Below are 24,726 nucleotides of genomic sequence, written 5' to 3'. Positions count from 1 at the left end.
GTTGTTTTTTAAGGTACAAGGATTGTTTGGAACTTTTGATTGAAATGAAAGTTAAAAGTTTAAAAAATATTATTAAAATATTATTTATTATTATTATTATTTTAAGATTTAAAAAAATTAAATTATTTTATATGAAAATTTTAAAAAAATTATAATGATGAAATAAGATGAGATGAAATACTTATTGTATTTAGGATCATGCTACGGAGACCAATAGTTTACCGATAGTTGACCGATGGTTTTATTTTTATTTTTTATTTTTTTTTCAAAGCATTAAGAAATATTTTTTAATATTTAAGAAAAGAAAAGAAAAAATAAAAAAATTAATTCAATACATTTTTTAGCATTTGAAAAAAATAAATAAAAATAAAAATACACCTATCGGTGCAAATGTTCGGTAGACCATCGGTCTACCTGGCATTTTCCTTGTATCTAAACAGGTCGTAAGTGCTCAGAGCCTCAGAGAGTTGGAGCCCTACCAATCCTGAGGCGATTGGATGATGGGTTGCTTCTGAAGCGCAAACGCCAAACAACTTCCAACCTCCATTTCTTTCCCTCGAACTATAATACAAAAATCTCATAATAGTTCCTGCGTCTCTCTCCCTCTCTCCAGTCCTACCTCCACGTCTCCGACTCTCCATCCTACCTTACTTCTCTCTTTCTAAGCAAAATCCATTCCCGGTCTTGCACTTTCTCTCTCTTTCGCCACAAACCTCACTACAGGAAAAAGCCAGCCAGGACAGAGGAGATGGAAGATAGAAAAAAAAGGTGATGACAGTCACGTCTTACCCTCCAAAAGACCTTCCTTGAATCCAACTCTACTCCACATCATTCCCAAATCTTGGTCTTTCCGCAGACCCCGACAAGAAAGCCTACTAAAAGAATAGCCTAATAAATTTAGGAAAAACAGAGAGAGAAAAGACCGCGTCTTGCCCACAAAAAAAATTGCCCAAAAGCATGACTGATGTACTCCAATCCCCATCTCACTTCCCTTCACCTTCAAGCTCTTCCACACCCAATGGTGGGTCACACCCACTTACCATTATTAACGGCCCCACAATAGATGACCGTTTGGATATAGAGGAGGGAGAGGAAGGAGTTGGAGAAGGAGACAGGAAAAGCGAGGAAAGAGACAGAGAGGGAGATCAGCTGTCTCTTTTGACACTTTTGGTGGCTGCTTTTAGGAAGTCGTTGATTAGGTGTAGTACTGCTGGGTCAGGGAAGCTCTCTTCCATGGAGATTGGGTGGCCTTCCAATGTCAGGCACGTTGCCCATGTCACTTTCGATCGCTTCCATGGCTTTCTTGGTCTGCCTGTTGAGTTTGAGCCTGAAGTTCCCAGAAGGGCACCCAGTGCCAGGTCTGTTTTGAATTTCGTATTGTCTTTCATATTGCCTTTTCTCTCTGCGTATATGTTTCTTTTCCAACTCGAATTATGTTTTTATATGCTGAGATCAATTCTAGTCTGGGTTTTGATTATGGGTTTAGTGTATGCATTCTTGAAGTTCTGTTCTGGGTTTGAGATTCTTTTGTAATTCTGATTCTTTATGGAAATTTTTGATATCGTGCTGGTTCTTTTATGGAAGTTATGTTCATTAATTCGTGCAAATGCACAGTTTTGGATTTGTGTTGCGAATCCTTTATTGGGTTTTAGTTCTTGAATTATATGGCTTTATGATCCGTTATAAGGCATTAAGTGATGATATTATTTGCAATCTCGTGTACGAATTAGGTGATATTCCAATGTTGGATTAGGATATTTTCATGCCATTAGGGATTCTGAGATTTGTGTACTTCTTTGGTTTGGTTTTGTAAATGCTTGTTGTTTTTCAAGCAACATGAGGTTTTAAACAAAAATGTAACTGAAATAAGAAGAAAGAAAGCAGAAAACAGTAATCTGCTGACATTTTTTCTTTGGTTAAAATCATTCAGCATTAAACCTTACTTTCTCATAATCTAGACCTCTTTTTAGTACATTTTATTCCCATAATTCTTTTCATTTCCATATGTTGCAGACGTGTCATTCCTGTCTTGACAGCGTTCAAACTAATGCTATACTATTGACATAGATAATGTTCATATGTAGTGCAAATGTTTTTGGGGTTTCAACAGAATCTATGCAGCTTTCATTTGATGGAAGAGGAAATAGTGTGCCAACAATATTGCTGATGATGCAAAGGCAATTGTATGCACAAGGAGGCTTGCAGGTATCTGACTATTAGTCCTTCATTATCCCTTTATTCTTGCGTATGAAATGGAAGTGATTAAGTTCATTACATCAAGGTCCAATAATTAAATCATACAGTGGCCAATATGGCTGTCTTCTTTCATGGTGCTTCTTGAATTAATTAAATCATACAGTGGCCAATATGGCTGTCTTCTTTTCATGGTTGCTTATTGAATGGGATTTTATCATGTAGCACTTCAGCTTTTATAATTCTTTAGACTCTTCAACTCCAACAGACATTATATAATTTTGAACTCCAACATGCAGGCGGAAGGAATCTTCAGAATTAATGCTGGTAACAGTCAAGAGGAGTATGTTAGGGACCAATTAAATAGGGGTGTCATACCAGCTAACATTGATGTGCACTGCTTGGCCGGTCTTATAAAGGTATGCCATTGCTAACTGAACTTCTCCTAGACTGTTCTTGACTGATTTCCTCATCCATTATTTCACCCTGGAGAATTGTTCTGTAATAAGGTTGTATTTCACCTGTGATTTTATTTTCAATGCACCAACTGAATTGGTCTTTCTTTTGCGGCACCGATTTTTCTAATGTTAACTGTCGACCAAACTATCAAAGGTGCTGGTTCATGGGTTGTGCATATCAGCCCCCCTCTCCATGCTGGTGGATTCAATGTTGAGCATGTTCTATCGTCAACCTTCACATTTTAAATTAATCTAACGTGTTTGTGCTCCAATAGGCTTGGTTTAGAGAACTCCCAACTGGTGTTTTGGACACCCTCTCGCCAGAACAGGTGATGCAATCGCAGTCGGAAGATGAGTGTGCTCAGCTCGTGAGGCTACTTCCTCCAACAGAAGCTGCTCTGCTGGACTGGGCAATAAACCTAATGTCTGATGTTGCACAACTGGAATACCAGAACAAGATGAATGCTCACAATGTTGCTATGGTTTTTGCACCGAACATGACTCAGGTGAATGAAAATTATTTGCTTTCTTAAGTTTAACTACACATTTAAGCGAACTTCATGTGTGGAGTGGAGTAGAGTGAGATTTGATTGTATCCATTTTCACATCTTCCTCAGAAGCGGTCATGGTTATGCCTTAAATTAGGAAAATAACAGAGTTTGTTAGGTAGGGATGAGTGAATAATAGGGAAATTTTGATGCACCCGTTAGCTATTCAACTATACATATTTAGTCAACTAGAGTTACAATGTGAGCCTAGGTGCAATAACCTTGTTGTGCCGTCCATCTTTTCTAAGACCCCTTCTTTCATTAAATCTACTACTTGGGTACTCTACCAAAATATGATTTTGATCATGCAATCCAGTTTGTTTGAGGTGTAATAACAGCTTTTCTAACTTTCATGCAACCGCAGATGGCAGACCCTTTGACTGCATTGATGTATGCAGTCCAGGTGATGAACTTTCTCAAAATTCTTATTGTCAAGACATTAAGAGAAAGAGAAGAGTCCAGGGTAGAGTCACCTCCTTTTCCTCAACTAGAGCCTTCTGATGAGGACGGCTATCAAAGCTCTTCACAGCTATGTGTTGAGGGGCGAAAGAGGAAGAGGGCAACAGTGTTGAAGAGAAAGTCTTTGGCTGCAAAGACCCAGCTTTTGAGAGCCCTGATCATGCTGTTGAAGGTGTCACTCCAATTGAACGTGGACCTTGTATTGAAATTGTCACTCCCGAGGAGAATCAGTCTCTTCTCGATAATCATCGGTGCGAGGATATATCTCAAGTGAATCTCTTAGTAAGTAGACTGGAAGATAGTTTAACAGGCTTGAGTGGAGGGGTTGAAAAAACTATTTCCAAGAGCAAAACTGGACAATCAAGTTTACCAAGTTTCAAGAAGGGATCCAAAAAGGTCAATGAAGGCCTCGTGTCTTGGGCAGCAGGGCGTGCGGAGAAAACCAAGGGACTTGGAATTGGTGGTCGTATAAACTCGAGGACAGAGCTGTTTGAAGCTTGGCGTTGAAGACTCAGGCTTTCAATTTCTTCTTTTTTCTTTTGGGGGGGTCGGGTTGTCCCGGTCATGGGATGGCCAGCGGGTGAAACCACCAGTTAGCAATCTGTATTTTCCAGCTTTGGAAAAATGTGTATTATTTTCATGTGTTTTTTTCGTTAATTTACAATGTGCTTCTGAGTGGTGATGTCCTCAACTTTCAGTCTTTCTCTTGCCTCGTCTTAACTTGTTTTCACAGTACAGCTTTTGATCAATTGAAAGTTTTGAAATGTGCATTGATCAATCAGCAATGTGAATACTACTGAGCTGTTGCTTTGAAATCCTCTCAATCTTAATTCGCATGAAATAAGGGTTGGTTTTAAACATTCCTAATGAAACTGGCTGATGTGATAGTGATTTAATAAGCTAATCACTTACAGGAAAAAGCCACTTAAAATTTGACAAATCGTGTAATTGGAATGAAAAAACTGAACAATATTTCTCTCGTTTTTATCATGTTTTCATATATGTAGTGAATAAAAGGATCCGAATTTGTTATGGCTGATGTGATTGTGATTTAATAAACTAATCACCTAAAATAAAAAAGCCACTTAAAATGTGACAAATCGTGGAATTAGAATAAAAAAATTGAACAATATCTCTCTCGTTTTTATCCGGTTTTCATATATTTAGTGAATAAAGGATCCGAATTTGTTATGAAGATGATAAAATCAGTTTTCCGAATTTGTTAGTAGTGAAAAAGTAATGAAAGAATATTAAATAATTCTGAATAGTAGCGAAAAGTAATAATAAAATAACGAATAATAGTGAAATATTCTGAAAATACTCTTCTATCCAAACTAGCCCTTCTAATGGTGCTAAAAGACAATACACTCATTCAATCTACCAGTAATTCTATTAGAAATTATAGACAGATCAATATCGGATGCTCAGTAGAAGTTTCACCTTGACTAAACTAGGTATGACTGCCTATATTTTCTTATAAACTCGAAAAATAATGATTGAACTATGAGATTTTAATTACTTAATAAACAAAAACTTCGCGGTTTATTGAAGTTATGTGTCACACTTTCAGGAGGCATATGTAAAAGCCTTGGGGAAGGGATTCTCTGCTGCACCTTTTAAGACCTTTACGATTCGGTTTAGGACTGCTGCCATGGAAAGGGGCATTCGTCTTCCTGGGCATAGTGATTCTGAGGTAGCTTGACTGAACTCCAGGCAGACTTTAATTGTAAATTTCAAAGCTTTCAAAAATGGTATTATACTTCAGCAAAATCAATCTAAAAACTGTTGTTGCATAGACATGTACTATTCTACTTATTTGGCTATGAGATTGTTAATATAGGTGTTGATACTTTTGATGACCCCAAGGCAATTTGTGCTTTTAGCCTTTTGGAGTTGACACATTCTCATTATGCCGCCATTTACATTGAAAAGGATAGAAGAAGAACTGGAGGTGAGATTCTGGTTTTTCTAGGCGAATTAGAAAAGCGTGGCTACAGTTTTATATGGTGTTTGTTATTTGCAGGTAAAGGGACCCTTCCAATGAAATTGACAGTACGAAGAACCATTCCACATGTTGAGGATGAATGTGTTTCTGGAACTGAAGCCGTCGTAGCAATAGGTGGCTTGACTAGCCTCTCTGACCCTGGATTCTAAAGTATGTGATTTGATAGCAAGTTGAAGGTAAAACTTTACATTCTTTTCATCAGCAATGCACCCATACATTGCCAGTAGAATGTTTTCTAGGACACATGCTTAACGTGCTTCATCGATAATATATCCTGTAAAGCATCTAAATAAACCTTGAGCCCTGAAGCATTTGAGCTGATAATTCTCACTCTCTCTGACCTACTCATTCCCGCATCATTGCTCAAACCAACATTTTTGTTCAAGCTAGGATAGCCGCTTGACTATCATGTCTCTTGCAAGCATTGAAAAGATAGGATAAGCAAATACAATTAAGTGAAAATGGTGAATTTTCTCGGTCTCCAATGAATGTTATTTGTTCAAACTTAACCCATCCACTGCTACTATAGGGTGCAATCTTGCTAGTGCTTCCTCTTTGAATCTGTGTTAACATCCAATCACAAAGAATTACAATCTTGTTATCAGCTTCTGACTACTTGTACCAACTTAGCTTGCTTCATGGCTTTGATCTGCAGCCGTTCAGCAGGAAATTTGAGCAAATTTTGCTTGGCAGCCAACCAACCTTCATAAATTCTCTGCAATCGCAAGAATTTTCAATATTCTTTTTCCATATTTTACATTTGAAAGCTTGAATCAGTCTTGACCCATATGCCGTAGCCATGCATTATGGTCATCATTTTTAGACATTTTTGGCGTTTTTCTCTTTCACTAGGTTTCTAAAAAGTTTCACCAATAATCTTTGCAAGAACAGGTCCCGTTCTTGAAATGATGGAAACGAGTTGCATCTCTAACAACGAACTGCCTATCCACGACCTTGCTAACCAACTTTATAAACTGGTGACAATTTTCACAGATCCTCAGGTTCTTTATCACAACAATCTCTGTCCCTGGTCGAGTATTTAAGAGCCCAAATGCAATTGCAAGCTTTTCACTGTGCACTCCCATGCCACTCATAAGTTCTTCATTTCTTCTTTCTCGATCATTCTTATAAAACCCACCAAGTTCCTTTACTAGATTTTCCAAGTCATCCAACATTCTATATATCTCCTCTGTTTGAGGGTGAGTTCTATCCCCAGCCAAGAAAAGGTGAACTCTCCCTTCATATTCAACATAGCTATAGCCAGGGTCCTTTTTGAGCTTTCGCTTTCTCATCATTGCCCGAACCTTTAAGACTCCCTCCAAATTCTCCGCTTCACAGTATATATTTGATAACAAAACATAATAACCGATATTCGTAGGATCGAGCTCCATGACTTGTTCAAAAGCCAATTCTGCTAGCTGTACATTTTTATGGATTTTACAGGCACCCAAAAGGGCCCCCCAAACTGGACCATCAGGCTTCACCTGCATTGACTCAATAAGCTCCTTAGCTTCCATGAGTCGACCGGCCCGGCCTAAAAGATCCACCACACAAGAGTAGTGCATTGGTTCTGGCTGCAACCCATAATTCATCTCCATTGCAGCAAAATAATCCAAGCCTTTATCAGTTAGTCCAGCATGACTACACGCAGACAAAACACTCACAAAAGCTGCTTTATCGGGTCTAATTCCTGTCCTAACCATTTCATCAAAGAGCTGCACCGCAATTTCTCCATGTCCATGCATTCCATACCCACCTATGATCGCTGTCCATGAAACTACACTTTTCTCACGCAAATGGTCAAATATACTGCGACCCTTTTCCAAATTACCACATCTAGAATACATGTTAATCAGGGCATTGCACAAAAAAGGGTTGGAACCGAATCCACTGCTCTGTATCTGACGTTCTACCTCAGTACCAAACTTTTGGGCACCAAGGTAAGTGCAAGATGAGAGAACCCCAACAAATGTCACAGGGTCAGGATGAACGTCACTCAACTTCATCTTATGATAAAGCTCCAAAACCTGGGTAGCCAACCCATTTTGAGCATACCCAGAAATCATTGCATTCCAAGTAATTAAATCCTTATTAGACATCGCATTGAACAACTCTAGCGCATAATCAATTGCCCCACATTTCACATACATTGTCAGCAAACAGTTTGCTACAGAGCTTTGAGTGTCCAACCCAAACTTAACACAGCAACCGTGAAGACACAACCCAAGACACAAATGCACGGGAAGCGTACACAAAGGTACTAGCCCCAACATCGTAACTGAATTAACCGAGACACCTGCCTCCCTCATCTTACGAAACAACGCGAACCCATCATGAAATCTCGAGTTAAACGTATATCCAGATATCAGAGCATTGTAACAATCAGTTCGATTACTTGATTCACCGTTTTCATCGAACACTTTGCGTGCATACTGAACAGAGGAGCATCTGGCGTACATCGAAATCAATGAAGATTGCACGAAGGGTTCGTGTTTGCACCCGGTTTTGATAACGTGGCAGTGGAGCTGTGCGCCGGAGATTGGGAGAGAGAGGGCGGCGCAGGATTTGAGAACGAAAGGGAAGGTGAAGACATCGGGTGAGTCGCCAGAGCGGAGCATTTGGCGGTAGAGGGTGAGGGCATGGACGAATTGGCATTGATTTGCCATTTCTCTTAGGTGAGCGTTCCATGGGATGGTTGTGACTGTGCTTGCGCCCGTGGTTTTGGTGCTTTGGAGATTCAGTAGTTTCGTTGTGCGAGAGACAAGGGACTGGGGGACTGTCATATTCGGAGTTAACTGACTAAACGACACCTTTTATCCTCTGTAGTCCGTAGTCCTTGCAGTGAACTGAAGTCGGTTGAAATTGAATCTAATGGCCGTTGGGTCGTTCATGCAAGACACCAGCAAACGACAGAACGTTCATCAGCATGATATGCATGACGTTTGTGTATGTAAAAAATGATGGCATTTTTGGATAATTTGGGAGACATTCAAAGTTTGAACGAGGTGATATTAAATAAGAAAAATGATTTCATATAATTTTTTGGATTATTCGATTCAAATAATCTAGTTGTCTAATTTTCTTTATTCCTTAATCAAAATCAAAATTTTCAAAATAATAAAAGAGTTACACGTACCTATAATATTACACGTAATGGATATTTATCTTATTTTATCAATTTTTTATATTTTAATTTTAATTTTAAAATTTTAAAATTTTCATCATTTCAATAATAGACATGTAAGCATGTAAAATTATAAATATAAATATTATTTTTTAATAAATTGAAAATTTTAAAATTAAAATTAAAATTAAAATTAAAATATAAAATATAAAAAAAATTAATTTTTTCTTAATAAAAAAACTAGAATATGATATTTGTGCACGTTTTTTAGATGATCAAAATAAATTCTTCTTATAATTTCTAAATTAATTTTTTTTAAATTAATTGTGAAAAAAGATCATTCTAATAAATGATTTAAAAAAGAGAATTACGAAAAAAGAAATATTGGGAATTTTAACCATAGTGAATAATAAGCAATTTTAGCTTTAAAAAAAAAAGAAAAACAATTTTAACCATAGATAGATAGATAGAGCCAATCAGCCAACCGAAATCTCCCGAGTGTTTTCAGTGGATAAAGCCCACTGTTCACGCCCAGAAACATCCTTCACGGCTCTGGGCGATGGAGGCTGTGCATTTCTCGACCGTTGCTTCCAGCCACTTCTCTGCAGTCTCTCACTCCTTCTCGACGAACACAAAAAGCTGGAGCCTCGGCGGTTCGACCACCGACGCTAGGAAAACGAGTCGGTTTCGCTCGACTTGGACCGGTTCAAACAATTCCACCTCAATCTCTTCCAGGAACTTGTTTAGTGTAAGTCATCATAATCTGTAAAAAATTCGCAATGGCGTTCACATTCCGATCTCAAGTAGTCTTTTTGTTTACCGTATCGGGTCTTCAGTGTGTAGTGAATTGAGTTTTATATTTTTCTACAGAGAGAAGTTTGGGGTTGGGTGAACTCGAAGAGTCTTACTCTGGGAACAGGCCTGCGCGGTGTTGTTGTGAGAGCTGAGATGTTTGGGCAGCTCACGAGCGGTCTTGAGGCGGCGTGGAATAAGCTCAAAGGAGAAGGTTCGCATCACTTTGCCTTTTCTTTTATCAACCATCTAAGTTTATTGTTTCTACTCGCTGTGGGACATGGTCACTCCAAAAACATAAGTTGATCAATCATGGTCTTGTGCTTTTTCGAGAAAAAAGAAAAAAAAAAAAAGGAAAAAGTGCAACTTCATGATATAAAGAGGTGAATATACACATAGGCACATGGCTATAACTTAATTTGTTCTTGTCTAGCTGTTCTCCTTATTTGATCAGTTCCATTTCTTATTGGTTCAATTCTCTTCACTTCAGAGGTTTTGACCAAGGAGAATATAGTGGAGCCAATGAGAGATATTAGAAGAGCTCTTTTGGAAGCAGATGTAAGTGAGCCTCTCTATGTGTGTTGTTATGTTCGAGTCTAAATGTAGCCATTGTTAATGGAATAGTGATTACCTGTTCCGTTGACAGGTAAGTCTTCTTGTTGCACGACGGTTTGTGCAAGCTGTCAGTGAGCAAGCTGTTGGTGTTGGGCTGATTCGAGGTGTGAAACCGGATCAGCAGCTGGTTAAGGTATAGATATATGTTATCTAAACACTCCGTTGCAAAGATTGCATCCTTTTGATTTTATCGAATCCTTAAGTAAACTTAAAAACCTTATATTCATTACATAGAATTGTTGTTTAGCCTGCTTTAAGGTACTCTAGGTAGGACTCTGGTCGAATAATGCTGTTATTAACTTTCACAGATTTATATGCCTTTTGGTGACTGCTGATTGCATATTCTCAATGTTTGCTGTGGTAGATTCCCAGAACATTTATCACTGGTTGACATAGTACTTTGTTCTTTGATTTCATCTTTCTCCTGTTTGGTTCTTACTCTTGATGCAAATATTACACACACACATATACACGAGATAAGACAGCTTCCATAAGAAAACCTTTATTCTGTCATTAATGAAGCTGAGGGTGTAATGTGAAAGCAAGAAAAAACTTGGCCATCTCTAGACTTTTAATCTCTATTGAATATTACTGGTGCTATAATAACTAATAAAGAATATTTACTTTCTGTTTCTTGCAGATTGTTCACGATGAGCTTGTGAAATTGATGGGTGGAGAGGTATCTGAATTAGTTTTTGCAAAATCTGGTCCCACTGTAATTTTATTAGCAGGTCTGCAGGGAGTTGGAAAAACAACTGTTTGTGCAAAACTGGCTTATTATTTGAAGAAACAGGTCTGTTTCGAGAAGCCCCCTTTTCTATGTAGGTTTGGTGTATAGAATAATTGTTAGTAGACTAGTCTATTTTGTTGCCAAACCTTGCTGACACTAGTGACATAACATTGACTACAGGGGAAGAGTTGCATGCTGGTTGCTGGAGATGTGTACAGACCAGCTGCTATTGACCAACTTGTTATTTTGGGTGAACAGGTATTGGTACTTTTTTATTGTCAATGAAGTCCTAGATATTCCAATTTGAAGAGCAGCATTGTCATTTCAATCATCTATTATGCTTGCAATCATGCTGTTCACATGAATTCCTTCAAGTTGTAAACTTTCTGATGTACATGGCGATATTAATTATTGTTATTAGTAGAGAGGGCGCTCTGAAAATCTGAAGGTGAAAAAATGAAGAATGGTGTCTCTAATCAAGTTGATGCAATCTAATGGTCCAAAATTCAAGCAGAAACAACTTTGAGCAAGACTAGAATATTGTATGAGAAGAGGAAGTGTAGGAAATGATTAGCATTTTGATATAACAAATTGGGTACTTTTCATTGTTTGTCTACAAATAGAAGAAATATCAAATAAGAGTACAACAAAGTGGATTGTATCGCTCTACATCTAAGTTGCAATTTCGAGAGAGTTTTGGTTTGGTCTCTGGTCATTTTTCTAATCTGATGTTTTTCTCCAAACTTAATCCTTTATTAGGATTATTCAATTCATTCTCACATCCTGTTATTGCATGTGACAGGTGGATGTGCCTGTTTATACATCAGGGACTGATGTTAAACCTTCAGACATAGCCAAGCAAGGTTTAGAAGAGGCCATAAAGAAAAAAATAGACGTAGTCATAGTGGATACTGCTGGAAGGCTTCAGGTGGCACTTCTTATCTGTTGTTTGAAATGATTTGTTAGAAAATTCTAAGTTAGTAATGATAACATTGACTGGTTTACTACTCATATGTTGTTGATCCTTTATTAACAGATTAACAAAGCAATGATGGATGAGTTGAAAGAAGTGAAGCGGGCCTTGAATCCCACAGAAGTTTTGCTTGTTGTTGATGCAATGACGGGACAAGAAGCTGCAGGTGGTGAAAATCTTGTTTTACTCATTGACAATGAAATAAGTCCCAGGTTAATATATTAGTTGTCTACATATGACATAGCAATTATGAAAGCAGTTGTATTGTATTGAGCTAAATCATACATGTGTGATTATAAGCTCTAAGGTTAGAGTTATTGATTTGGATCACACTGTTGTTGATTTCACGCCCTTGTTTTGATTTAATGTTTAGTGATTGTATTCTCCAAAACTTGACTCTCACTCTCTTCTTATTTGAGTTTACAGCCTTGGTGACAACATTTAATCTAGAGATCGGGATAACTGGAGCCATTTTGACAAAGCTGGATGGGGATTCTAGAGGTGGAGCAGCTTTGAGCGTCAAAGAGGTTTGCCGTATTGTCCTATAATTTAATTTCAAATGAATTTCTTTCTCAACATAGAACTCGTAATAGCTCTTTCCTGTAAGCTTTTTCATTATTGGCGATACTTTCAATGCCATTGATATGTTAATGTTAGCTCAAATACCTTTTTTAAGGTAATCAAGAAGTTTTATTCATAATAATTGGTATAGCCAAGTAACGTATACATAAGAAATACCTAACTAGGGTTCTCAACTGTAAAAAGAAGTTCATGGACATAAAGCCCATTAAAATCGCCCCTGCCCAACTTAGCTCAAGTGCCTTTGAAGTTAGTTCTATTCATTTGAAAATCCTGAAGCATATACGCACACGAGCAAAAACTGAAATTAACCATGCTGACTGTTCAGGTTATGTTTGATATTAATATTTGGAGGAGATTACAGTCATGAGGTACTATTGTATGGGAATTAGGTGTGAGTTTTAGGGGGCAGTTTGGAAAATAAAGCTTAGCTATGATAAAATAAATGTGTTATGGTGAACCCAAGAACGGAATAAGGCTGTGCAATCTGTTCCGAACCGAAATCTAGTTTTTTCTCTACATTGTTGGACCTGTCCGACCCACTTCATGAAAATTCAGTTGACTGTTTAGTGCGTGCAACGCCTCCCCTCCTGTACCTCCCACCCTCTCTTTCTCTTCAACACACACAACCCCATGCAGCCTTGCTTCTCCTAAATTTTAGGTGTTATCTGTTAGTTCACTGTGGCCCTTTTCCCAGATGTATAGAAAGTTTCTAAAACTTCTATTATCAGCTGCTTCTTTGAGATTGTATGTTGCATTTCAATGTGCCATTTGAAAATCTGTTAAAATTATATGTCTTGTTTCCTTAAACAGAACAGAAAGGATATCTACGTTGCTTCTTTGACTATTGGAGTGGTGGAATATTGTTACCATATTAGTATCATTTTTACATGATTTTTTTATTTTGATTTTCTTGTTGTGGCTTTCAAGTAATTATCTTCCTGTTAAACTGCTTTCACTAATGAAAATCTTATAATTTATTTTTGTAATACAAATGATGATAGGTATCAGGAAAACCAATCAAACTTGTAGGGCGGGGAGAGCGTATGGAGGACCTTGAACCTTTCTACCCTAACCGTATGGCAGGACGGATCTTAGGAATGGGAGATGTCCTCTCCTTTGTGGAGAAGGCACAAGAAGTTGTAAGTTTTATTATATGGAAGTAAAAAATATTTTGATGAGTTATGGACTTGGGAGGCCACAGAAAAGGAAATATTTTTATGAGTTTTTCATTACATTGTCTGCCTAGATGCGACAAGAAGATGCTGAAGAGCTGCAAAAGAAGATAATGAGTGCAAAATTTGACTTCAATGATTTCTTAAAGCAAACTCGAGCTGTTGCACGAATGGGCTCCATGACTCGTGTTATAGGAATGATCCCTGGTATGGGGAAGGTATGAAGTCAGTTTCCCACTATTTTTCTAATTTAATTTTGCTTGTAGGTGTATTGAGTAGAATGATGGTATTACATATGGGTCTAATTTCTCTCCCATAATCTTTTTCCTGCTTTACAATTTCCTGAGCTCCAATTCTTGTACTTCTTAGCGAGTATATTGAGAAAAGCATTATGAGACAGCTGAGCTTATGGCCATTCTCCAGTATTCATAATGAAGCAGAACTGTGATGACTACTCGATTATTAATTGTCTTCAACTCTGGATTTAACTTCCCTACGTGCGTGCAATCAGGTTACTCCTGCACAAATTCGAGAAGCAGAGAAGAGTTTAAAGATAATGGAAGCAATGATTGAAGCAATGACGCCAGGTATTTTTATCTCTCTGCTTTATATCAAAATTATATTTGGTAAATAAAAGTGGATCTATTGTCTCGTTATGATTGGAGCAATGTTCTTTGTTCCCATGTAACGTAGTCTGTTTAGTTTTTTCTGTTTATGATTCTCTTCTTCGCTTATAGAGGAAAGAGAGAAGCCCGAATTATTGGCAGAATCTCCTGCCAGGAGGAAAAGAGTTGCTGAAGATTCTGGGAAAACGGAGCAGCAGGCTTGTATTGTTGCTATTTGATGCAAGTTTGGTAAACTGGTTTCATCTTACCTGTCCTCATATGGAATGTTTTTTATGACATGAAAAATAGGTGAGTCAACTTGTTGCTCAACTCTTCCAAATGCGCTTTCGCATGAAGAATTTGATGGGTGTAATGGAAGGTGGATCCATTCCTGCATTGAGCAATCTTGAGGAGGCGCTCAAAGCTGACCAAAAGGTGCCTTATTTGCTTACTTGTGTCTGTGCTTGTGTTATTTAATTGAATTCATATGATTTGAGTTAGAATGTGGTCTACTGTTCAGTTTCCATCTTTCTACATTTGTATTAGAATTATTGGGGTGCGCTGGTGTTACTAGATGCGGGATATTGTTCAAACTAGGATAGGCTAAGCAGGCTGGTAATATCCTTCTGGAAATTCATAAATTCTCTCTTATTACGCATGTTCAATGCAAGACACAATGTTGGGACATTATTGGGGCATGAATATCATAGAAAATATTTGATTCTACCATGAGTAGTTATATTAAACAAGCTTCATGGAACATTGCTAATTTGTTTCTGGAGTGCTGATAGGCCTTTTTCAACCTCGGTACTCTGATGGGTATGCTTTTAATTAAAAAGTTGATGGTTTTTTTATAAATGTATTAGGCTCCTCCTGGTACTGCTAGGAGAAAGAGGAGACCAGGATCAAGGAGGCAGCTCGTAGACTCAGCATCAACAAGGCCAAGTCCCTGTGGTTTTGAGGCTGGGAACTAAAAGCTAAGAGGGTGCTGCACTGGTGACTTCATGTCAATTCATCATAGGCTCTCAATTTGGTACTATGGAGATACATGTCATTACATACCTTTTCAAAGGTGAGATATCCAAGGTTCTTTGAGCCGTGCAAGGCCGTTGGCTTTTTTCATCGCGAGCACGGTAGCTGTGTAAATGAATGTTCCTGCAACGGTCAATGTAAACCAAACATCATGTATATCAACACGTCTTGTTCACCAGTTCAGATGTGTACTTGTAATGCATCCATTGGTTGAAATGGAAAAATGTTACAAAGTTCAAACTGTTTTTACATTTAAGTTCCATTTGGTTCTGGGCAACTTGAAACCTGCACTGAAGTTTAGGATTACACGGCACAATCCTTGAACTGTTGGATCTTGAAATGAGGAATAAATTACAAAATGAATGGTAATTTAGAAGCAACAAAGAAGTGACTGACGGTGTAATAATTTTACTTGATTAGAAATAGCTCGTCCGAACGAAGAAGGAAACAACAGCATAACGAAGAAGTTGATAGAACATGATATAGCCGTATAATACCCTGCTTTTTGTTTTTTTAATTATAAATTGGGGTGCTTTTGTTTCTTCGATGTTGATGTCGAACATGGAGTTTCTGCCACCGTCTGTTGTGGATACAAACTATAATTAGGAGATAGAAAGAGGAGAGATTTGCTGCGCAGCATTACAAACAAGGGAGACGCGCGGTGAGTCATTGCTTGTTCTCTGTCTGGCTACACTACTTTGCTTGCTCTTCCTCGTACAAACAAATTCATTTTCCCACCTCACCTCTGAATTCTGATAAACATAGAAGACTAAACGCAAATGTCCAGAATCGTTCTTCGAAACTCTCCATCTTCGCCACCTCTTACAGTATTCCTCAACCCAATACCCTACGTATTCCGTCAACCTTCCTCAACTCAGCTATATCTCTTTCCCAGAAAGCCCTCCCTCAAACCTCTTTATTCCCTCAACCTCCCTTCCCACCATCCCTCCTTAAACTCCACCTCTTCTGATAAACCTCGCCCCGTCTCCCGCACCCTCGGTTCCCTCCAACCCTACCTCCTCTCCCAATGCACGCCCATCCTTGCCGGCTGGCTCTGCAGCCTCGTCTCCGTCCTATCCCTCTCCATGCTCGTCCCCAAGATCGGGAAACTCTCCTCCGTCCTTACCTACGTCGACGCCCTTAGGTTGAGGAACGAGGGTTTTTTCTTAGGGGCTCTGGTCTTGGTCCGCTTCTTCGCTAGCTACTGGCAGCAAGCGTTCCTCTGGGACGCCGCCTTGAACGCCGCATATCGACTTAGGGTCTACGTCTTCGATAGGGTTCTGGAGAGGGACCTGGCATTTTCCGAATATGGCGGCGCCGTTTCGGCCGGGGATATCGCGTATCGGATCACCGCTGAGGTGGCCGATATCGCCGATACCGTCTATGCTGTTCTCAATGTGAGTGAAGTGACTTTTTTCCCTTGGTGTTCAGTATAGTATCTTTCTGATACTTGAATTTGTGGAATGAAAAAGGAGACGTCAGATATGATGGTGGTAGGTAGGTTGTGATTACAGCCGGATTTTTATTTTTTTTTGTACGAGTGTATATCTATGATGTCCGTACTATCTCTCTCTAGTATTTCAACTAGAAAGATTCTGATTTTGCGTGACAGACCATTGTACCCAGTACTCTGCAATTATCAGCGATGGCGGCGCAGATGTTAATGATCAGCCCAGCCCTTTCAATCATTTCGGCATTGGTGAGGAACAAAATAAGCGGACTATTTAGTCAGTTTGAAGCTTATGATCACGAGTCGTGCATTTTATTAAGGGTGTGTCTAATTTTATTGATGCAATTATAGGTGATTCCATGTATGGCTCTTCTCGTTGCCCATCTTGGCGAGAAGCTTAGAACGATATCTAACGAGGCACATATGAGTATTGCTGCCCTCTCAGCCTATTTAAATGAGGTGTTTTTTTCTCTGCTACTCGAAATGTCCCATGGTACTTCGTGAATGTTTAAATTTGTCTTGATCGTAATGTTTGGTTGGTTTCCTTAACAATTATTCTCACCTTTTGATTTTCCTGTTAAAGTATCAAAAGTATTGACTATAAATTGCACCTACTGTTATGCTTTCCTCATGCTTGTTCATGGAGTTTGTAGTTAAATCTTCTTTGCTATTGGACATAACCTGGTGCAATTATGTAATATAGTTTCTATACGTTTTAGGTCCTTCCAGCTATTCTATTTGTGAAAGCAAACAACTCAGAGCTGTGTGAAAGTGCCAGGTTTCAAAGGCTTGCTCATACCAACTTATCTGATCAATTGAGAAAGAAGAAAATGAAGGCGTTCATTCCTCAGATAACACAGATTATATATTTTGGAGCATTGTTTGTTTTTTGTGCTGGTTCGCTGATGGTTTCAAGTGGTTCTTTCAATGGCGGTAGCCTGGTTTCATTCATTACCTCATTGGTTTTTTTAGTTGAGCCAATTCAGGTAATTAATTTTCCTCTCTTTTCTACTTTTTTAATGTTATTTTAGCCTGTTCCTGTTTTGTGTCAGTTTGTTCCCAGTTTCTGATCTGCATGTTTTTTAGCTGACTTGAAGTTTAATGTTTTTTTCTTGTACTCTTCGAGTAATTCTGGCATGATAGTGGCAACATTGTCCTGTTCCTTTTGCAAAAAGAAAAGAAAGGAAAAATAATGTAGTTCAAAAGTCTATTGTCCTCATATTCTTCTCTGATGAGAAAAAAGAAGGAAAACGTCTACGGCCTTTTTTCTAATTGCTTTTTTTGTTGTTATTATGCTTCAGCCATTGAGGAGCTTCCTTAAGTTATGAATCTGAACATAAAAAATAACGCAGGGTGTGGGGAAAGCATACAATGAGTTGAAGCAAGGAGAACCTGCTATTGAACGCCTGTTTGATTTGACCAGGGTCAACTCTAAGGTACATCTAAGGTTGATTACTCTTTGGACCGATATCTTCATACTCTTATTTAGTTACTTTTACATTTGTGATTATTATTTTAGTTATTATCTGCTTTGCTGTGGTAAGAAAATAAATGTAAGCTTCAATACAGGTGATCGAGAAAACAGATGCCATTGATTTGGACTGTATAGAAGGGGAGGTGAAATTTTGTGATATCTCATTTGGATATGGGGATAATGTGCCCTTAGTTTTGAATGGAGTGAACCTCCATATTAAAGCTGGAGAGACAATTGCTCTTGTTGGGCCTTCTGGAGGAGGAAAGACTACCCTTATAAAATTGCTTCTTCGGCTTTATGATCCTTTATCTGGTTTGGCTTTTGAACTACAACGAATTGCAAACTTTAATGTTCATCTTGGTATTGGAAAAGTTACTTCTTTTAATTGGGAATGATTATCTGTTCTTCACATGTTAACAGGTGGTATACTTATTGATAACCATAACATCCAAGACATCCGGTTGGATAGTTTGAGGAGACATGTCAGTCTGGTTTCTCAGGATATAGTAAGTTACTAAGGACTGTTCTCTTTCTTCTTTTAACTCCCCCCCCCCCCCCAAACAAAATAGAGGAAGGCAGGCGACACATAAGAGCTTCACTAGATGCCCTAAAAATTAAGGCCTCTTATCTCATGATGCCCATAAGTTGTACCAGAAGTTTGTATGAATTATTTGGTTGCTATGTATGGCGGTTTTGTCAATGAATGCGTCTCGGGCCAGTTGGCTACTTCATACTAATTGTAGGGTACAACTGGCATGCACCTTGCAAGTTCCAAGATCCTTACCTGGAACTTGGAAGATAGTTTAATATAGGGAAGTAGGCTTCCCCTCTATACTCGTTTTATACTCACTTAAGAAGCATAGTCCAAAGCTCCAATTCAATGGTTTTATTAAAATGCTCGTGCAATGGGCGACTTTGTAAAATTGGAACACATGGTAATTTATGGAAACCTTTTGGAATGGTCATCATGATAATGTTCGCTTTTATTAGACACTGTTTTCAGGGACAGTTGCTGAGAACATTGGGTATAGGGATCTGATGTCGAGCATTGACATGGAGAGGGTTGAGCATGCAGCACAAACTGCAAATGCTGATGAATTTATCAGAAAACTTCCAGAAGGTTACAAAACTAACATTGGACCAAGGGGCTCAATTTTGAGTGGAGGCCAAAAGCAAAGGTGAAGCTTTACGTCTGAACTCTTCTTTAGTATGATGCTAGATTTAATTATTGTCAGATAATGTTTAACATGGTTACCAGGCACAGTCCTGTAATCAGCATCATCATATTTTGCTGTGTGGCTGAATCTCTTGAAAAGCTCTATTTGTTAGTTAACCACGGGGTTATCTCATAAATGCAGACTAGCTCTTGCAAGAGCACTATATCAAAATCCCGCTATACTGATATTGGATGAAGCAACTTCTGCTCTAGATAGTAGGTCTGAGTTATTGGTGAGACAAGCTGTGGAGCGCATGATGCAAAATCGTACAGTAAGTAAACGAATAATTCTATCAGTTTGGGGTGTACGTATGGATGCATTTTTTTAGTTAGAATTAAGTAATTGCAAGTTTTCACAAGGAATCAAATATTGTGCTTAATTAGAGTGACCTATATATGTTTATAGGTACTGGTCATTGCACATCGGTTGGAAACAGTTTTGATGGCTAAACGAATATTCCGTTTGAATGATGGGAAGCTAGAGGAGCTAAGTCGCTGGACTCTTGTGAGTAGACACCACGACTTGGCAGAATCAACTGGGCTTGTGATTTGAAATTAGCACTGCAAAAATGGTGATAGAGGAACGGAGTGTCATTTTATTGGATGGGGAATCGGTGCTAGGAATGGTAGAAGGGGGGAAGAAAGGATAAAGGAAACAGTAGTTTCTGGATCATGCTTTGGAGTAGACCAGAATAGAGGAATTGGGGTGGTGCCCATTATCATATTATTTAGTGTATTTATATATGAAGAGCAGAACATAAAATATAAGTAAGTTCATGTATAGGTTTAATATTAGAAAAATTATTCTCATCAGTTATTATTCACTATCCCACACCCCACACCTTATGAAAAATACTAATATATTCGATGAAAAACACGTCCGCACCCTATGAAAAGTTATAGGGGTGGGGTGTGTGATGTGAACAGTAATTGATTTGTAGCTAAACTCTATTATGTTATCTCAATCACTGTGGTAAATGAGATTTTAAGGACCCTGCGATACATTATGCACGTATGAGCATGCATGCAGTGATACACTCATCAATACAACATGAGATTGCTTTTGGGGGGGGGGGGGAGGGGGTGAGCATCATTATGTGTCCTTTAGCCCAAACTTCATTACCCAGTTTTTCTTTTTTCATTCATGCCCAGGAGCGAGAAATAAAGGGGCATATTCCAAGTACACACCTGGACTTGCTACATGGTACATAAAGACGGTACTGTTCCTCAGAACCTTATTTTTATCGACAGTGTACCGGAATTTTTAAAAATATGATAAATAAAAATAATATTTTATTTAAACAAAACTTAAAATCATTTTTAAAATTTTTAGAAAATTGACTTGACCATGAGTCAATCACTCGTTCAAATATCATTTTTTATATATGAATTATTTTTGCCCATCCATGGTCGAAAGTATGAGCAACAAATATTTAGGCAGTTTAGCTTATCTCAATACATTTCATCTCATCTTATTTTAACATCAAAATATTATTTAAACATAAATTTTTTTAATTTTAAATTTTCAACTTTTTCATTATCTAATCATTACAACTTTCTTAAACTTTAAAATAAAACATAAAAAATAATTTAATTTTTTCAAATTTCAAAATAAAAAATAATATTATAACAATATTTTAAATTTATAATATTTTTATTCAATTTTTTTTCTTTATTAAAATTTTATAAAATATATTAACTTCAACTAGTTTATTATTATTTAAAAACTATTTTATTACTCTACGTATTTTTTTTTATCTCATTTCATTTTATATGTTAAGTTAAAACTGAACGAGACTATAGCAGTTCTCTAATAATTCATTGCAACCAACTAACACCTAGAAAATAGTTGGGTCCACAAATTTCTTTGCTTTCTGTTTAGTTTCATCGTTATCAATCCTTTTTTTACGTATGGCCCAAACGTGTGTTTTTTCTTTTATCTTTCTGTTTGCAGGCTAGATAGCATGTCTGATGAGAGCCCCCACAACCCAGAAGCAGTCGAGCCCAAGGCTCGAACCGTCGGTGGCACCGAGTACAGCTGGTGCAAAGCCGTGCCCGGTGGTACCGGCATCACAGTCCTAGCCCTCCTCCTCTCTAAGCCCCCAGATATCTGGACCATCCAAACTGCCCTCCACAACCTCCAAAATGCCCACCCTATCCTCCGCTCCAAGCTCCACTTCACCACCACCTCCTCTAAAACCTTCTCCTTCCTCACTCCTCCCACCCCTCACCTCCAAATCCGACCGTTGGATCTCTCGTCAACGTCCCACATCCTTCACAACCAAAATGACCACCACTACTCCGTCACTCCCTTCCATCTCATCCTCGAACACGAGCTGAACCAAAACACGTGGCAAGATCCTGACCATCCATCGTACGCCGACGAAGACGTGCTCTTCGCTAGCCTGTACACACTGAGCAAAGCCCAGTGGACCCTGACGCTCAGGCTGCACACGTCGGCATGCGACCGCACGACGGCGGTGTCAGTACTGAGGGAGCTGCTGGGGTCCGTGACGGGGTCCGGAAGAGAAGGGGAAGATATAGGGAGGGAATTTGGGTACAAAGAAGATGTTAATTTGGGAATCGAGGATCTTATCCCAGCAGGCAGAGCTAATAAGCCCTTTTGGGCGCGGGGCGTGGACATGCTTGGGTACTCCTTGAATTCACTGAGGTTGGCAAATTTGGATTTTAGGGACGCAAACTCGCCTAGATATTCACAGGTGGTGAGGCTGCAGATGACTGCAGTTGACACTGAGAAGCTTGTTGCAGTAAGTCATTTATTTGTGCAACTTTATGATCACCTTTTGCCACTTGTTTAAGTTTTCGCCTTTTTTTGAATGTTGGGCTTAACAAGGTTGAAAGATGTTATTAAGTTTATTAGGTAACCAAATAAGTATATTTTATGCCTCTTACCTGAACCATGTTGACGCAGTTTGTTGGAATTCGTCTTTGTCATGGTTGGGTTGGGTTGGATTGGAATATTGGATTAACCTGGTGATATATTTACATATCTATATATATGATCGGTAGATTAACCAGTGTGATGTTTCGTCTGAGATTTAATTGTTAGATGTTAGGTTGTTGGAATGGATAAATATTAACGTGATAAACTAACTGTTGTTCACTTTGAGAGCAATTGTTGGAATTTAATACTTCTGGATTGTTAGATAGTAGGGGATTCTGATCATAGTGAGATTGATAGCTTCGTTTGGAACTATAATTTATCTCAACTCATCATTACAACTTTTTCAAATCCTAATACAAAATATAATAAACAATTCAACTTTTTCAAATCTCAAAATAATAATAATATTCTAACAATATTTTATCATCTCAACTCAACTCAACTCACTTCAACAAAACGCAACCTGATTATGCTTAATCATGATTTTATTTTATTAGTCATGATGCATCGACATCACCTAGGCCATATTGTGCAGGAATATGAAAATATGATACAAAAGGAAAGATCCAGAGTAGGGTCAGTTGCTTAGCCACGAGCCAGACTCAAGAGACATGGACTCTTTTGTCTTTGCTCATAGGCTGACACTTCCCATTCGCAGCAGAGATAGGGTGTGGGCCTAAGGGCTTCCTGTGCAGCAGTTGCCATTCTCGGTTGTCACGCTCAAAATAATTGATATATATGTATATATATATATATATATATATGTACGTACGTATATTTACTAGTTGAAGGAACTGTATTAATGTTCAAAAGTTTATCCGAATACACAGGAAGTATATATATCAGAAACACTGCTAAATGGCTAGAATATCTATTTGGTGTTCTCAAAGACCTTATTTAATAACCTAATGACCATGCTGGTTGTGGACTAGTTTGTGCAGCATTAAACCTCGTGGGTTCATATAATTAGGCCTGTCATAGGTGCCTATGGTCCTTCATATGCTATTCAAATGTTCAACCACCCTGCCCCATATGCTTAATATAAGCTCTTCAACTCATGCGCACATTCTTGAAAAAGTTTTGATACATGATCCAAGTGAGTTTTTCAGAAGCAACAACGTACTTTTTATCGGTATATTTAGCAAAAAGTTTTCAGTGTTAAGTTGGTGAACTACATATTCAGGTTCCAAGTTTCGATCATTTGCAACTCCTTGGCTTCTGTTTTACCCCAACGTTTTTAGTGTTGAGCTTGTGAGCTATGTCCATGGGTTCCAAGTTTGATCACCCGCAACTCGTGTTTGCCTATTATTGATCCATGACCTCACACTTATATGTTGGCACAAATTTTGTAGGAATGTAAGTCAAGGGAAATTAAACTTTGTGGAGCCTTGGCAGCGGCTGGATTGATTGCAGCTTATGCTTCGAAAAACATTCCTGATCAGCAGAGGGAGAAGTACGCTGTGGTAACTCTCATAGACTGCCGTTCAATTCTTGATCCAGTCCATTGCAGTCAAGATCTAGGTGAACCTAATTACTAACCCTCCCTTGCATTACATAAATAAAAGAGTTATTAAGTGGTTTTTTTGCCTGTCTTGGCTCAACATAAATTAGGTGTTATGCATTAATTTGTAAAATGACAAATGTATTCGTAACACACAGGATTCTACCATTCTGCCATTCTAAATACACATGACATATCTGGTGAAGAAGAACTATGGGAGTTGGCAAATAGATGCTACAAGTCCTTTGCAAATGCTAAGAACTCCAACAAGCATTTCTCAGACATGTCTGACCTGAACTTCCTAATGTGTAAGGCCATTGAGAATCCTGGTTTGACCCCATCATCATCCTTGAGAACTGCCTTGATCTCGGTGTTTGAGGACCCAGTTATTGATGATTCTAATGAACTGCATCAACAGCTTGGATTGGAGGATTACGTGGGATGTGCTTCAGTACATGGTGTCGGTCCGTCCATTGCCATATTTGACACAATAAGAAATGGTGGTTTGGACTGTGCATGCGTGTATCCAGCGCCGCTTCATTCAAGGGAACATATGCAAGAGCTAATTGGTCATATGAGGAGAATTCTTGTGGACGGTTGTAACAAGTTGGAGAGTGAGAGCTAGACGTCTTCTTTCTTTATTTGGGCTAGATCTCTTACTGTGAGCATGTGACGATGAAATGCCCTCTTTCCTTTGGTTTCAAACGTTGAACTAGCAGCCACTGCATTCGATCCTGCAGTATATCTCAAAATTCTCCTATTTTTAAATTGGTGGAACTTGGGATGGGTTCGTGGAATGACAGTCAGAGACTCGGAAGAGAGTGTGATTTGTAGAATTTTTCATTACGCAATCCCAATAAGATGCACCAAGCAGGCTCCTTGCTAATATTTC

At 38.4% G+C, this 24,726-nt stretch overlaps 5 protein-coding genes and 1 pseudogene across 6 annotated transcripts; 5 read left to right on the top strand and 1 right to left on the bottom strand.

The window, feature by feature from the left end:
* The first annotated feature begins 475 nt into the window (after positions 1-475).
* On the top strand, positions 476-4,436 carry LOC121268470 (annotated as a pseudogene).
* Positions 4,437-4,689: 253 nt separating this feature from the next.
* On the top strand, positions 4,690-5,812 carry LOC121267913. The gene is made up of 4 exons (XM_041172017.1): positions 4,690-4,704; positions 5,229-5,351; positions 5,486-5,609; positions 5,682-5,812. Exons 1-4 carry the CDS (start codon positions 4,690-4,692, stop codon positions 5,810-5,812), a joined length of 393 nt encoding a protein of 130 aa, XP_041027951.1.
* Positions 5,813-6,517: 705 nt separating this feature from the next.
* On the bottom strand, positions 6,518-8,549 carry LOC121268611 (putative pentatricopeptide repeat-containing protein At3g11460, mitochondrial). The gene has a single exon (XM_041172934.1). The coding sequence runs from the start codon at positions 8,444-8,446 to the stop codon at positions 6,530-6,532; it is 1,917 nt and encodes a 638-aa protein (XP_041028868.1). The 5' UTR covers positions 8,447-8,549; the 3' UTR covers positions 6,518-6,529.
* Positions 8,550-9,268: 719 nt separating this feature from the next.
* LOC121267609 (signal recognition particle 54 kDa protein, chloroplastic) lies at positions 9,269-15,537 on the top strand. Its single transcript, XM_041171561.1, has 15 exons — positions 9,269-9,535; positions 9,658-9,793; positions 10,070-10,137; positions 10,226-10,327; positions 10,835-10,987; positions 11,105-11,182; positions 11,727-11,852; positions 11,961-12,063; positions 12,324-12,424; positions 13,481-13,618; positions 13,726-13,869; positions 14,163-14,238; positions 14,389-14,474; positions 14,566-14,691; positions 15,123-15,537. Exons 1-15 carry the CDS (start codon positions 9,347-9,349, stop codon positions 15,228-15,230), a joined length of 1,734 nt encoding a protein of 577 aa, XP_041027495.1. The 5' UTR covers positions 9,269-9,346; the 3' UTR covers positions 15,231-15,537.
* Positions 15,538-16,067: 530 nt separating this feature from the next.
* On the top strand, positions 16,068-20,202 carry LOC121267608 (ABC transporter B family member 29, chloroplastic). Its single transcript, XM_041171560.1, has 11 exons — positions 16,068-16,685; positions 16,901-16,987; positions 17,090-17,197; positions 17,458-17,724; positions 18,091-18,174; positions 18,308-18,524; positions 18,633-18,718; positions 19,203-19,390; positions 19,571-19,700; positions 19,835-20,100; positions 20,170-20,202. The coding sequence occupies exons 1-10, from the start codon at positions 16,068-16,070 to the stop codon at positions 19,979-19,981; spliced, it is 1,932 nt and encodes a 643-aa protein (XP_041027494.1). The 3' UTR covers positions 19,982-20,100; positions 20,170-20,202.
* Positions 20,203-20,617: 415 nt separating this feature from the next.
* On the top strand, positions 20,618-24,722 carry LOC121267610. 2 transcript variants are annotated; one of them, XM_041171564.1, is made up of 4 exons: positions 20,618-20,645; positions 21,383-22,196; positions 23,686-23,854; positions 23,993-24,722. In XM_041171564.1, the coding sequence occupies exons 2-4, from the start codon at positions 21,393-21,395 to the stop codon at positions 24,457-24,459; spliced, it is 1,440 nt and encodes a 479-aa protein (XP_041027498.1). In that variant the 5' UTR covers positions 20,618-20,645; positions 21,383-21,392; the 3' UTR covers positions 24,460-24,722. The 2 variants fall into 2 exon arrangements, with proteins under 2 accessions (XP_041027498.1, XP_041027496.1); XM_041171562.1 differs by lacking the exon at positions 20,618-20,645 and having other exon boundaries at positions 21,280-22,196.
* Positions 24,723-24,726: the final 4 nt, after the last annotated feature.

Source organism: Juglans microcarpa x Juglans regia, chromosome 5S (assembly GCF_004785595.1).
Source record: "Juglans microcarpa x Juglans regia isolate MS1-56 chromosome 5S, Jm3101_v1.0, whole genome shotgun sequence".
Taxonomy (NCBI): domain Eukaryota; kingdom Viridiplantae; phylum Streptophyta; class Magnoliopsida; order Fagales; family Juglandaceae; genus Juglans; species Juglans microcarpa x Juglans regia.
This window is presented reverse-complemented; position numbering and strand designations above follow the sequence as displayed.

Coding starts and splice junctions, on each gene's coding strand:
- LOC121267913 (XM_041172017.1), top strand. Junction 5,352..5,485: donor CTGGGCATAGTGATTCTGAG/GTAGCTTGACTG, acceptor TTTGGCTATGAG/ATTGTTAATATAGGTGTTGA. Junction 5,610..5,681: donor GGATAGAAGAAGAACTGGAG/GTGAGATTCTGG, acceptor TGTTATTTGCAG/GTAAAGGGACCCTTCCAATG.
- LOC121268611 (XM_041172934.1), bottom strand. CDS start 8,446: ATGACAGTCCCCCAGTCCCTTGTCTCTCGCACAACGAAACTACTGAAT.
- LOC121267609 (XM_041171561.1), top strand. CDS start 9,347: ATGGAGGCTGTGCATTTCTCGACCGTTGCTTCCAGCCACTTCTCTGCA. Junction 10,138..10,225: donor GAGCTCTTTTGGAAGCAGAT/GTAAGTGAGCCT, acceptor TTCCGTTGACAG/GTAAGTCTTCTTGTTGCACG. Junction 10,988..11,104: donor CTTATTATTTGAAGAAACAG/GTCTGTTTCGAG, acceptor CATTGACTACAG/GGGAAGAGTTGCATGCTGGT.
- LOC121267608 (XM_041171560.1), top strand. CDS start 16,068: ATGTCCAGAATCGTTCTTCGAAACTCTCCATCTTCGCCACCTCTTACA. Junction 18,175..18,307: donor TGACCAGGGTCAACTCTAAG/GTACATCTAAGG, acceptor GCTTCAATACAG/GTGATCGAGAAAACAGATGC. Junction 18,525..18,632: donor GCTTTATGATCCTTTATCTG/GTTTGGCTTTTG, acceptor ACATGTTAACAG/GTGGTATACTTATTGATAAC.
- LOC121267610 (XM_041171564.1), top strand. CDS start 21,393: ATGTCTGATGAGAGCCCCCACAACCCAGAAGCAGTCGAGCCCAAGGCT. Junction 22,197..23,685: donor ACACTGAGAAGCTTGTTGCA/GTAAGTCATTTA, acceptor CAAATTTTGTAG/GAATGTAAGTCAAGGGAAAT. Junction 23,855..23,992: donor CCATTGCAGTCAAGATCTAG/GTGAACCTAATT, acceptor CGTAACACACAG/GATTCTACCATTCTGCCATT.